This window comes from Tetrao urogallus, assembly GCF_951394365.1.
Source record: "Tetrao urogallus genome assembly, chromosome: Z".
Lineage (NCBI taxonomy): Eukaryota > Metazoa > Chordata > Aves > Galliformes > Phasianidae > Tetrao > Tetrao urogallus.
The window spans coordinates 22,622,316-22,637,253 of NC_136816.1; the positions used below are offsets into that span (position 1 = coordinate 22,622,316).

At 43.4% G+C, this 14,938-nt stretch overlaps 1 protein-coding gene across 1 annotated transcript in view; it reads right to left on the reverse strand.

Moving 5' to 3' along the window:
- Window positions 1–13,258, reverse strand: part of RHOBTB3 (Rho related BTB domain containing 3) — a gene marked incomplete at both ends in the record, with an annotated part of 28,147 nt that extends 14,889 nt beyond the window's left edge. Inside the window, 3 exons of the mRNA XM_079548243.1 lie at window positions 94–245; window positions 2,009–2,201; window positions 13,010–13,258. Coding sequence (XP_079404369.1) covers window positions 94–245; window positions 2,009–2,201; window positions 13,010–13,258 — 594 coding nt within the window. The remainder of the gene's footprint in view (window positions 1–93; window positions 246–2,008; window positions 2,202–13,009) is intronic.
- Between the last annotated feature and the right edge of the window lie 1,680 nt (window positions 13,259–14,938).

Below are 14,938 nucleotides of genomic sequence, written 5' to 3' on the forward strand. Positions count from 1 at the left end.
TCAAGTTGGAAGGGACGTATGGAGGTGACCCAATCAGCTGCAGCTGCAACCCAGGTCTGAGCTCAGTGTTGGACTGAACTGTGTCACACTCACCACGCCTCCAAAGTATTTTTGTATGTAGAAGTCATTGAGAGCATGCAGCTCCAGGTAGGTGGCTCCAAACTCCTTGGCCAGCTGGGCCCCTTCAGAAGTAGTGACGCAGCTCCTCCTGTCCAGAGTGCACAGTGGGCACGTACAGGGCACTGCTGGGAAACAGGGACATGGGTGAGCCACTGTGCTCCAGCAATTGGAATACTTCCTAAAGAGTTGTAAAGATGTTCTGTTCAGACAGTAACAAAGTGGGAAGTGGGAGCAGTTATTTTCTAGTAAGAAATCTATAATCATGGCTAAAAGAACAACTTCTTTGTAATCGGTTCAAAATAGTATGCAAAATACTACACAAAACCCAGTTTATTCTACATTCACATTGTTTTAAATGCCATTAACATTCAATTTAAATTCAGTGCAAGGCAGAGAATTTGAGTAGGATGTTCTGAAATCTGCACAGAAATCAAGCAGTGCCTTCAGAAATCTGGTTTGGGTTGGGTCCTGTGTGTCCTTGTGTCCACATGCATTGTTCTGGCCTGCAGGCACCGCCATGCATTCTCACTCTCCAGCCTGTTGCAGTGCAACCTGTTCACACAGCTCTCAGCTATGGAAAATTTTCCACTGGCTGTCCCAGCTGCTGTGAGCACATACGTGCAGCAGAATACGGCTCATTCACATATATTTTGCATATTACTTAATGCCAAGATAGGCGCTCTTGAAGACTATGAAAGACCAGATTAAAATCTACTAGCCACCCAAGTGCAACTCTGCTTAATGCCTGTAAGAACTTACCTGTAAAAATGTGTGTTCAGATACAATGCACATGCTCTAGACTAGTTTCCACTGCTCTGACCCATGGATAGCATGCATTAACACTGCCTTTTTTATTTCTTTTGGCAGCAATACTTGCTGCGACAAAGGATTAAGCTCTTAGTAATTGTGCAAGCAAGCTGCTGCGCTCGCACATACTGCTCAGAAACAAAAGGGCTCTCTGTGAGCCCAAGTGGGTCGCAGCCAGACCTCTCCCACGCTGAGCTGTTCAAGGAGAGAGGCAGGGAAAAACTGGGCAGGGAAAATGCCAGTAGCAGTCTGCCAGGCTGGCAGGACCTGTGCTTCAAATAGCAACAGCAGGTAAGAGAAGGAGCTGGGGAAGCCCAGCACCACCTCATCAAGACCTTACCTCTTGAACGGCAGATTTATTACCCTGGTATAAATCAGAGCATGAAAACATCTTGTTACTGCTTGTGGTTTACTTGAGGCAATAACAATTATACAGTTTTAACTGTTACCGAGTTCCTTAAAAATCCTTTCTCCATCACTGAGTGCAAGGATATGCAATTTGGTTCTGGCAAAACTGAATGTTATGTCCACAGAATATGAACCTCATGTTGTTTACAAATGTGCTCATAAATCTCATCCTTCACTCTTAGCAGGTGGGATGCTCAGAAACATTTGTTTTAGTCAAACGTGTTAAGTAAAAGTAACTCGGGCTGACGTTTGGCATTCACCCCTCACGGGTGGCTGCAAGCTGATGCACTGAGTTTCATGCCATGTGCTAGAGATACATGATACCTGCAGCGTGGACAGAAAGAACCAGTAGCTATAGAACTCATCTCATACGCTCAGACTCATGCCTCCTAAGCCCAAGAGATAGACTAAATCCCCATGTATGATGACTTCACAAAAAGAGTTGCTGCAGAGGTCAGGGCAGGATAGGAAGCCTTTTGTCACCAGGGTTAATTAAGCATAATGTTCCCGCCCACATGCCAGCCTACAGAACCACAGTACATAAGCATATTACTGTCATTCTGACAGACTAATTGTGTGTGTTAGAGACCTGGAAAAGCAATCAGCTTCTTGTGAAATTACTACATATCTCACTTCTAAGTATAACTATAACTTCAGCAGATCAGATACATACCGTTTTTTCTTGCACCAACAGCAGAAATTATCACTGGAACTGAACAGTGGTTTAATGCCTTTTTTATCATTGGAACATAACTGTCCTTTAAGTCTTGAAATGAAGTCTTGTCATTGACAGAGTATTTAATCACAATAATATCAGCTCCTCCGATGAGATTGCGAGAGGTATACCAGTCACTGTCAAATATATCCTAAACGGAAAAAAAAAGATCAAGAATCCTCCTGGCCAGAGATGGAAAGATGAACTATTCAACATTCTTTAATGCAAGATCTTAGTGAAGTACTTGCCAGCAATATTTTAATTTCCTATTCGAAGACATGCAAATAAGACCAGAATTGATACTCTGTAATTCTGTTGTTTGGAAAACAAGTCATTCTAATTGTGTTTATCTAGGAACACACTTACAAGAAGAAATACTGTTGTTACAGTTACTTAGCTTTTGCAAATGTTTGTACTAAGGAAATAAAAGAACTTTCAGTGGTAGAAATCCGTTACTCTAAATTTCATAGAAAATCATTAATTATCAAAATATTTTACACAGCTGTGTACAGAGCACAATACTATAGGAACATTTCAATATGAATTTCATCAGTGGAGTGTAATTATTACCCACTTCATAAAAAGTAGTTCCAAAACTACTAGTAGTAGTCACAAAAAGTGGTTCCAAGTAGAAACAAACATCAATATTTTCACTGAAAAGATCTTAGTCACATAAGTAACTTTCCTTCCTTGACTTCCCATTCAATTTGCCATTATTCGGGGCTATTAGATTAAGATTCACACTCTTAAAGTACTTTGTTTCCAATTAATTTCCATGTATTACACATACACGTAATATGCAATTAATATTTATGTATTTATCATTTGCATGGCAACTGTAATTTCAAAATATCTGCTCTATCGAGGGCTAATTCAGAAATACAAGCAGGTTTTCACATAGAATCATAGAATCATAGAATCATAGAATCACCAAGGTTGGAAAAGACCTAAGAGATCATCCAGTCCAACCATTCACCTATTCCCAATAGCTCCCACTAAACCATGTCCCTCAGCACAACATCCAGCCTTTCCTTGAACACCCCCAGGCTCGGTGACTCCACCACCTCCCTGGGCAGTCCATTCCAGTGCCTGACCACCCTTTCTGAAAAGTAATACTTCCTCATGTCCAGCCTGAATCTCCCCTGCCGTAGCTTGAAGCCATTCCCTCTGGTCCTATCACTAATGACACGAGAGAAGAAGCCGACCCCCAGCTCACTACAACCTCCCTTCAGGAAGTTATAGAGAGCAATGAGGTCTCCCCTGAGCCTCCTCTTCTCCAGGCTGAACATTCCCAGCTCCTTCAGCCTCTCCTCATATGGCCTGTGTTCCAGACCCCTCACCAGCTTTGTTGCCCTCCTTTGAACACGTTCCAGGGCCTCAATATCTTTCTTGCAGTGAGGGGCCCAAAACTGGACACAGTACTCGAGGTGCGGCCTCACTAGTGCTGAATATAGGGGAACAATCACCTCTCTGCTCCTGCTTGCAACGCTGTTTCTGATGCAAGCCAGGATGCCATTGGCCTTCTTGGCCACCTGGGCACACTGTCGGCTCATGTTCAGCCGAGCATCAATCAATCCGTTTCCTCTACGCAGTCCTCCAGCCACACCGCCCCAAGCCTGTAGCGTCGCCTGGGGTTGTTGTAGCCGAAGTGCAGGACCCGGCATTTGGCCTTGTTGAAACTCATCCCATTGGCTTCAGCCCAGCTCTCCAGCCTGTCCAGATCCCTCTGTAGGGCCTCGCTACCCCCAGGCAGATCCACGCTTCCAGCCAATTTGGTGTCATCTGCGAATTTACTGAGGGTGCACTCGATGCCCTCATATGCACATACTGAAAACTCTTGACAAAAAGAAATCTGGAAATTATCCAGAGAGCTGAGAGTCAATTCAAAACCCAAAAATTGCAACATCTTTCCGAACAGTTCTACACAGCATGAGGACAACTTAGAAGAAAAGATGATCTTGAGAAAAAGAATGGAAACAAACAATGATGAAATATGGAAGACATGGAAGAGAGGAGGAAATGGGCACGAAAGAAGTGACAGGAGAACTGGCCTCAAACTGAGGGTTGGGTGAGAGGGAAAATGCATATGAGTTCCGAAGAATAGGTCAGAGGCATAAAAACTTTACAGTTAGGAACCAAAGACATTCATAGAAGATTACTAATATCAATAGGTCTTTCATAGTCAATATAGGTATTTTTGATCACTTCAAAAGAGGCACTGTTTCACATCTGCCTGAATAATTAATATTATCCCCACACTTAATAAGAAGAGATAGCACAAACTTGATGGAAGTCTATAAATCAGCAAATATTTGCCTAGAAAGACCTTCAAACCCCATCTTACCCAAACCAGAAAGATCCAGATTTCTACCCAGAACACATGTGCTTCAAAGTAAATATTGACACATTAACTTAAGTACCTCTGTAATAAGAATACTGGGTACAATCCTTGGAGAAAATCAGCCAGATGAGCATTCACAGAAACTGATCACATTGCCAGGAATAAGAACAGGAATATTCACTTTTTAATAAATGAAAAGTAAAACACAAACCAAAAAGCAGTAGAGAATATTTAGCTATTACATTTGAAAGACAGATAGTATGCCTGTTGCTTAGCAACTTCCTTCTACCTGCTCGAGTTCTAGCCCAGCACATTTGCACATTTGTTCCTATGATATTTGGGATGACCAGTAATATCACCACTGACAACTTCAAGCACCACTGCACAAATACACAAGAATTCCCATTAAGCTTAAGCATCAATAATATAACATTTATGGAAACTTCCTGCTAAATGTAATAAGTAATTTTTACGTGTTACATGTCTGCAAATGTAGGTCTTTCCATTTTTCAACAGAGATAAACTTCTGATATACTATAGTATCATTTCATATCACAAAGAAAGACTTTAGAAAGATTTATGAGGTTTTGTGAATACGAACTCAGAAATCCTTCCAAAAAAGAACCAGCTCTGATCATAAGACTTAGCTTCAGCCTAAGCCTAGACCTGAGTTGCAGCAGAGGAACATCTGTGTCCAGAAAGACCTTCAGACCCCATCTCATCCAAACCAAAAAGATCTGGATTGCTACCCAGAACACACGTGCTTCAAAGTAAATATTGACACATTAACTTAAGTACGTCTGTAATAAGAATAGTGGGTATTCTTTCTCTAGCAAAGCACCCTGTGTCTCCAACCTGACACCAGCCCTGTCAACTCTGGACATGACATGAACTCTCTAATACACACACTCTGCTCTGGCCTCAGCCCTTAGCCCAGATCTCCAAAGAGACCATAGTCCAAGAAAAGATTGTCGTGGAACACCATCCATGCCCTAAATCCTACTAATGACAGCTCTAAGCCTCTTCTTCTTGCGAGAATCTCAACAGCGTATTTTGTACTTGACTTGTGTTTGACTGCATTGTGCCATTAACATTACAGCAGCTTAAGAACTCAACATACAGCAAAGGAATACATACACTCTTCCTTTTGAAGGCAATGTTAATAAGAAAAACATTTAGTTTGGATGACAAAAGCACAAGGACAAGAAGACCTGGCCATTACTTTGTATGTAATGGGCTAAAAATCCTTTTGTACTTTTGTGTCTCCGTCTTTGCAGCTGTGGCAGTATCCTTAACAGAAGCAACTGTGCAGATGCATGAATATAGCCCTTTGTTGTTGAATTTCTAGGAAAAAAGGTCTTACGGACACTTAGCACAGGCTGTAGCAAGTTCTTAGTTGCATGTGGCTGCATACTGCAGCAGTTTTGTGGAGGTCTGTACTTTTGTCCACTACCCTGTGTCACCACTATGTGTCTCTGCTAATCCTAAAAAGAAGCATTTTTAGCAACACTGACAAAGTTCTGGTGGGGATGGAATCCTCTTTCCCAGGAAAAGAGCCAGTCCTGAGCATATGAAAGAAGGTAGAACAATGCTGGATGCACCAGATCAAAGCTTCATGACACCCAATTTGAACTGTGTTGTGCATTTTCCCTAAACTCTCACACATGCCCACTCTTGAAAATAGATGTTACCTGTACAAACGTAGCAGAGTAAGACACATCCCCAGAGGTCTTGTTGCAATTATTTGCATTTTGCTTCAAATGTGGAGTATTTCTTTTAGATTACTGCTTTCATGGCAGGGAAAATGCTTCAAAAATGTCTCTGACAAAACAAAGGGATTTTTGCTCAAGATGGCACTAGGACAGAGCATCTGGAGCTTTAGCCATACTAAGTACTTCTTAGTTATCAGTTTTAGGAAAGTTTTAATATGAAAATTGCAAAGGAATTTCTTTAGATGATAAGTTCAGGAATAACAATAACCAGGTTCTGTCTATGACACTCACGTAGCAGCTACTTCTCATCACACTTCCTGCTCTTGGCACAGTCTACTTCCCAAGACAGACACTCACAAAAAGAATAAATGCATAGTCAAAGTTATTGCTCCAATAATGTGACCTTATTAGTTATGGCCAGAGTTCTGCTGCTATTCCTTTTGGGACCTACTAGAAAACAAGGTGCACTCCTCCCTTACATGCCTCCTCTACGTACCTCTCTCACAAGGTATTCTCTCCACTGGTGAATCATGCTTCTCAAGAAGTTACACTGAAAACAAAGCCTTCAGAGGCAATGAAGACGTGGTTTTCCTGCAAAATCACATGGCTCCTCTAGAGGACAATAGTAGCTTTGTCATAAATAATTTATGAATGCCTGTATGGAATTGCAGTGAAATCCACTGTGCCCTTGCAGTGCCCACTCTCTTTCCACAAGTCCATGAGGATCTCACTGTCCATTTAGCCCTGGATAATGCATCACAGCAGCAGCAGCAGGGCAAGGGAGCCTGACCATGGCTGAGTCTCATTCCCCTTGAGTTTTCCTGGGGTCCAAGATGGTTGTGCCATGGCTGTTGGGAAGCTCACCTCTGTCTAGGATCATGGATTCACTCAACATTAACTGAGCCTTCTTTGCATTGTTTTCTCGTAAAATGATGTAAAAATATTTGTAAAAAGTAAAATTAGGGAAAAATAATTTACCATGTTTTGAACACTCACTGTAATCTGCCAACATCAGACAGAAAATTTTTAATTGAGAAAAGTCAACATACCAAAAAACAAAAAATTGCAAATTATGGTTTTGTCCCAAAGCAGTAATATGACTGTATTTTTAAAAACAATGAATAAAATTAAAAGGCAGATGAGGCTCCTTTGGCTTCAGAAATACAGAGGGCCACCCAGCCTAGCCAGAAGGCTGAGCAAAAGGATATTGCTGCAAAGGAAAAGCCAGATAACTGCACCATGGATAACACCATGGAGATAAGAAACCTCAAACAATTCAAAGAAAAAAAACAAAAGGAAGAAAAAAAAATGAAAGAAGAAAAAATGTGGTAAAACTCATGGAAAGACATAGTGGAAAAGCAGTTTTCTGAAAAAAAATCAAAGGAGAGCTTTTTAAAATGGCAGTTAGCATATCTGTACAACAGTGAGTGCAATGGAGGTCTGCAGCCCTGTGGGTAGCACGGCCTGTACTTGGGAGCAGGTGTAAGCGCAGCACATCCCATTGCAGCTGCATGGTCAAGCACAAAGCACTCCTCAAACTGCAGCTGCTCTCCTCTCTCCTTTCAGAACCTACATGCCCCAGGGAACACAGTGATGTCAGAGATATAGATTCCAGAAATCAAGCATCTTTTATGAACTAGAGGAAGCAAGCTTCTGGACATATTGCTCCCTGAGGAAGAATAACAAGTCACTCAGAGAGGAAAAAAATATGAAAAGGAGAGTACAACCCCTACCTGGAACTGAAATGCTCCAGTGTCCTTATGGTACTGCTCCAAACAATGGAGGAAAGAAAAGGTAATGCAGGCAAGGGGTGGACTCAAAATGTCATTCATACATTCATATTTTCCAACACCCCAATTCAGTAAATCAAAATATAAATTATAGTTTCCGTGCTATACTTCGCTCCGAAGCTGATAAAGAGATACTTGCCATTTGATACTGCAGATTGTGGATGTCCATGCTTTTCCTGCAGTTTTTACCTGTATACATGCAGCAGTATAACTGAACTCAATATAAAGTGACAGAAGATTCAAACCACAGACAAGTCAACTCACTTCCAAAGACTGTAAAATCTAATACAACCACAGCTTCCTAAATAAAGCAACCTTTTCTAAAGCGAACCTTAGAATTTACCTTTCAAATTATTCCTTGCAAATTTCTAACTCCCGTTAATCAGGTTTATAAAAACATAAATAAATTAGAAAAGGTATGATATACTAGTTCAGTGTGCTTTATGAGATCCCAGCTTGGAAATGCAGTAGCAACTTATTGGTCACTACAAATAAAATATGCAGCAAGGGTGACAGCACACACATTTTCTCTAGTTCTTCATCTCCCCTCTCATACCAGGTCCATATTTTTTGTCCAAATGTGTTCCAGCCATATCAATCTCTAAGTAATGGTCATCCGGTGTATCTGTCCCTTGCACATAGAAGGTATCAGCATGCAACTTTGCAAACACAGTGGACACAGCAGGACACAGAGATATACCCAGCACCTGACAGATGGACATCAGTGCCGTTTTGGAAGCAGTGACATTTTACATTCACAGAAACAGATTTTGAAAAGTATGCTCCATTGCTATCTCTAAAGCCCCAGGTCTCCTGCATGACTGAGGGGGGATGGTGAGCACCCTCCCCAAAGCCCTCAGTACTCTCCTGCACCCTGCAGCTGCCACCAGGGTACAAGTCTCCTCACAACACACTGCTGCTGCTTTGCACATTTGTAAACATGATTTTGTTCTTGTAATTTTCTAAGAATAGTGATATCAAAGATTGCAGCACCCAGCACAGGCAGTGAACATACTAAAAGTTCCTGCAGGGTCAAAACAGAAATGCTGTGTGAAAAAAAGCAGCTCTAGCCTCATATTAGACTAGGAATACTACTCCACAGAGCCGGTAGAATTTCTGCCTGTGACAGAAATTACCTATAGATAACCATGCCCAAGAAGCTTTACTTCCTTGTTGGACAGTTTGGTAGCCACCTCCTGTCATCTAATACCACACCCTCACCACTGAGCTGTTGCTCAACAGCAGACAAGGATAACAATGCCACCACAGAGGTGATGCTCATTGCACAGTCCAGATCTCTCATGTTTCTCCAGGCCAGCAGGACTTCAGTAGCTCCTGAAAGACCCTGACACAACCCAACCCATTCAAAGAGATTCATGGAACGCAGCAAGATGCCAAGAGTTCAACCAACCCCACCTGGGCTTTTGACACCCAAGGAGTTAGAGACGTGCACATGCCTGCAGACATCACAGAGATGTGGTGGGATGTGTCCCACAACTGGAGCATTATAATGGAAGGATGCAGGATCTTCAGGAAGGACAGACAGTGGAGAAAATGTGTTGCCACTCTCTGTGTCACTGACCAGATGAATCATATGGAACTCTGCCTGAGAAGCAGACGGTAGCTAATGGGTTAGAATTAAGAGGAGAGCAGGAATAATTCACCTTACAGTGGGGGTTCTACTACAGGCCACCTCATGAGGAAGATTGAGCAAATGAAGCCCTCTGTAGACAGACAGGAATCTTGGATGACAATACACCAGGCAAGTGATAGAGGGCTCAGTGAGGAGAGGTGCAGTGAGGAACTTCATTCTCATCAACAAGAAGAAAAGCTTGTGGGGATTGTGTATCCTGAATGTAGTCCTGGTTGTAGTGACCATGAGATCCTTCGGGCAATCAGGAAGGCACACAGCAAGCTCACTGCTCTGCACTTCAGGGAAGCAGGCTTTTGCCTCTTCAGGGAACTGCTTATTGGGGTACAGTGGGATAAAGTCCTACAGGAAAGAGATTTCCAAGACAGGTGGTTCGTACCTAAGGATCACCCCCTCCCATATCAAGAGCAATGCATCCCAACAAAGAGGAATGGCAAAAAGGCCAGTAGGCTTGCAACAAGGAGCTCCTGGGCAAACTCATACACAAAAGGAAGATCTACAGAGGATGGGTAGCATGGGAAGAATACAAAGACATTGCCATAGCAGCCAGGGATCAAGCATGAAAAGCTAAATCTGGGCAAGGATGTAGAAAGCAACAAGGAGGGCTTATGTAAATATGTCTGTGATAAAAGCAAGACTGGGGAAAATGTGGGCCCTGAAGGAAACAGGAGACCTTGTTACTTGGAATATGGAAAAGGCTGAGGTACTCAGCCAATTTTTTTTCCATCTTCCCAAGCAAGTGTTCAAGTGACATTACCCCTCCAAAGGAAGGGACTGGGAGCATGAAATACTATCCACTGTACAAGAAGATTCGGTTCAAAACCATCTAAGGAATCTGAAGGCGCACAGAGTGATGAGATGCATCTGTGGGCCCTGAGGGAACTGGGAGGTAAAGTTGCTAAGCCACTATCCATCATATTTGAGAAATTGTGATGGAGTTCCCACTGATTGGGAAAAGGGAAACACAATTCCCATTTTTAAAAAGAGAAGAAGAAAGACCCAGGGAACAGAGACCAGTTAATTCCATCTCTGTTCAGCAAGACAATGGAGCAGATCCTCCTGAAAACTATGCTAATGAATACAGAGAACAGAGAGCTGTTTACTGATAGCCAGCATGCCTTCTCTAAGGGCAAATCATGCCTGATTAATGTAGTGACCTTCTACAAGGGGGCTCCCAGAACAGGACAGACACAGAGATGCTGGAAAGGGTTCAGAGGAGCCCACAGAGGGCTGGATGACCTCTCCTATTAAAGAAAGGCCGAGGGAGCTGGGCTTGTTCAGCCTGGAGTGGAGAAGGCTCCAGGGAGATCTCACTGAAGCCTTCCAGTACTTCAGGGGAACTTACAAACAGGAAGGAAATACACTTTTTACATGATCTAATATGACAAGGGGGGATTATTTTAAACTAAAAGAGGGAAGATAGAGGTTAGATGTTAGGAAGAAATTCTTCACTGAGAGAGTGGTAAGGCATTACCCAGAGAAGCTGTGGATGCCCCACTCCTGCAGGCAGTCAAGCCCAGGTTGGATGGGACCCTGACCTGGTAGGTGGCAACCCTGCCCATGGCTGGGGGTTGGGTTTGTAGGCTTTAAGGTCCATTCCAACCCAATGCATTCTATGACTCCATGATTATACCACGATCCGTCTCACAGAAGAACCCATAAGAAAACTTTGTAAATTGTAACCCGTGATGCTTTTTCAGACAGCGAGTTGAACCAAGGAGTGCGGAGGGCAAAGGCAGCTTGCCACCCTTCAATTAGTAGACTCATAGTAAATCAGTGTATTCGTTTGCCGAGTTTATGTCTAGTGCTAGCCTGCCTTAGCCATGTGGATTTAATCTAGATAAGATACAAATTGAGGTAAAATGGAAGTTAATTTCAAATGACAGAGATGGAAACAATACAGAGCCCACCATCCCAATACCTTTAAGCATCAGTAACACATAGGAAATAAGAATCCTTTTCCTCAAAGAATGTGAAGTGTTAGTAACAACTATTCTTGTGGGACCATCAGTCACTGTTCTCAGCTGTAATGCAATATGTCTACAAAAAGAACAATCCTGCAAGGACAACAATGATTTCAACAAACCTCAAGAATCTAGACTATGAACACCAATCCAGTTCTGCTGAACTCTAACAAGCAAACAGCTTCTCTCAAAACCAAAGCCCTCCCAAGGATTGCAGTCCAGCTATCTGAGATGTCTTTGGCTAAGTGAAGAATGCCTATTGTTCCTCACTGCTCCCTCACCTGGCTCCTTCAGCTGAAAAAGGGAAAAACAAGAGGCCAATCCTCAAAAATATGATGCCATAGACAACAAGATAGCTTTTCTGTACCCAAAGTGATAATGTTTCCAGAAACGAAGAATCTTGTTCTCTGGAAAGCATATAAACCAACACAAAAACATGAAAACTGCATCTTAAAACTAGGCCTACCTGTATTTCCTATCCTACCTTTCTCCAGCTATCACCGTCCCCTCCAACTTCGCTTACTGATCTCCCTTGACATCTCCTGTGAAGTCCCACAGCAATGAATAATATCCAGCAACTTTCATTCATTGCTATGCTCCAATGAACCAACCAAACAACACGTGACACACATGTAACATGCAGCTTCAAAGACTGAAAACAGAGTCCTCAGTTCCATTCGGTGTCTATAAGTGATTTTAAAAAAAGAATCATACAGCAGGTTGATGGTTGAATCAAATAATTCAGTTCTCAGATTACAACCTCCTAAACATGAATTTCTGCAACTTTTGGATTCCTGTAGATTCCAAAACAAATTTCCCTTGCTGGGCTGAATAATTACAGGTCTGATTATGGTCTCAGAATTTTAATTCATTAAAGCTATTTTTTTTTTTTTAAAGGCAACAAACTAGTCATTAAATGTTTAATTAGAGATTGCCAGTGTCATTTCTTGTGTGATCATTGTCTGTTCATATTTGCAGTTGTGTCACTTACTAACAAGGGTCCCAATAACACGGTCCAGTGCCAGAACTCTTTTTATTTACCTTCCAATGTAAGAAATATATAATGATTATAATAGAATTAAAATGACTCGACACAGTGTATTTTGCCAGAGGACAAATAATAGAATATGTCACTTTTCAAAGCTGGAAAATCGTATGCCTTTCCAACTTTACAGGAAAATAATATATGTTTTATTTTACTGTTGGTGATAAATATGTTGAGAGAGATTTTATGATGCAGTGTCACCAACAGTGTTCTTGTTTATCTGTGGATTATTTCCAGTGAAGCTTTCATCAAACAGCCTGCTTGAAAATACCATCTCCCACCTCGTCAATGAGAAACTTTCTGCCACGGTTCCCTGAGACTACAACACGCTTTGGTTACATTTTAGATGAAAACGTGATTAAAATCGCGAGGTAACCGAAAACCGAAATTTTTCCATTTGATCCAAGCAGCCTGCCCCGCTGGGTGCAGCTGCATGGATCCCGGCGGATCTCTTACCCAGAGCGGGCAGTCGTGCACCACCAGCCTGACATTGCCGAAGACGCAGGCTTGGTACTCGGTGGTGACGGGGCTCCTGGCATGCTCGGCGGACGGGCTGCTGTCGATCTCGGAAATGAGAGCGCTCCTCCTGAGATAGCTCCACATCAGACTCGACTGCTGGCTGTCTTCAGAAAGCACGTCTCTCTCATTCCCGAAAGCTACAATATTAACTGACCTGGAACAAAAACAATGAAAGACCAAGGACATCATTAAAATCATTAAAATCAAAACCAACACGTCAGTCCTTTCGAATCCTCTTCCTTAGCTCGGCGTTAGCACCCCCGGTAACTAGCAGCGGAGCACGTACATGATCTCGGATCCAACAGCGGGGCGAAGCGGAGAAGAGGAGCGCTGCTTCTGGCGCTACCAGCCTCCAGCCCGCTCGGCCGCCCGCTGCTTCATGCCAGAGATTACGGATGCGACGTCCGGGAATCTCGCAACGTGTCCCCGCTGCGTGCGGATGCCCGGCTCCCTGCTGCCGCTCCAGCCGCCGGGATGCAGCGACGCACGGTGGGAGCAGCTGTTGCAGCGGTTGCAGCAGCAGAACAAGCAGCAGCAGCTCCTGCTGCACCGACCCGCGGCTGGAGCCGAACCCCACACGTACGCCGAGCGCCGGCCGCTCGGTCACGGCCATGCATCCTGACGTCAGCCAGCTGGAGCAGGGCAGACGCAGTGGGGAGAGCGAGCTGACGTTGTGCGGGCCGGTGGAAAGCTGTGCGGCCGCGGCGGGCACCGAGAGCAGCATTGGGCTGCAGCGGGGCACTCTCCGGCGCTGACCTCCTGCGTCGGGCCGGAGGGTGTGCGGGACAGAGCAGTGCGGAGGACCGGTCGCGCCCTGCTCGTTGGAGTCAATTATCATTGGGCTGGTGGCTTCTTAAATGCACTTGCAGATTTTCCAGCGTTACCGTGCTGTTTACAACGCTCTTTTTGGAGCCGAGGGTGCTCCGAATATAATGCCTCCTATTTGTTTCCATGGAAACTACAACGCAGGGTAAAACAGTACAACTTCACAGGGAAAGCTCATTGCTACAAAACTATTTTTCAACATAGTCACCACCATTAGGCAATTCACGTGAACGAGCTGATTAATCCACCCTTCATTTTGTGGTGTGACAGCTGTACATGGCCATCCTGAACGTGGCTTGCCTTTCACATCATAGGTGCCGCTGCTGGAATGCACTACCCACCCCTTACTGTGCTCCATCCACTGTTTGGTCTCTATCAGTATTCAGCAAGCATCAGCAAATGTCAGGGGGTGCCACTGTCTCTTCATGAATTCAGTGACACAACTTCATACACTTCTTTGTCAGACACCGTTCTGTCAGACTGCCCCTCTGCTGCAATCTGTCACACAGCAACAACATGCAATGGGATAATGGTGCAGAGATGAAACCTCTACTGCCATACCACCAACAACCATCTGTGATCTCATGGGCCAGCATCATAAAATATGAGGCACTATTTTTGGAGCAGTCCTCCTAAAATAAATACTAATGCAATCCCACCTGAAAACAAATTCAGCCTGAAATCACATATTTTCTACCCAAAGCTGCTGCACGCTTTACTGTAAGAAACAAAACAGAGACACTTTACAAGATAAATGAACTCCTTCAGTTGGGTGAACAAATCCTGCTGTTAATCCCACAGCCAAGGACTCATTCAGAACAGGCCTCGTTAGGAGTATGAGTAGAATAAGTAAGAGAACTTTACTTTGCAACAGTGCTCAATCTGAGAGAGTACTATTCCATTGGTGCCAGAAGTGGGAGGTGGTGATGGTCCACTGACATTTTTATTTTGTATTGATGGACTGGACCAAGCACTGGTATCTGACACATACTAATGAAGACAGGCAGTAATTTTTGTATTTTTATTATAAATTCTTCAGGA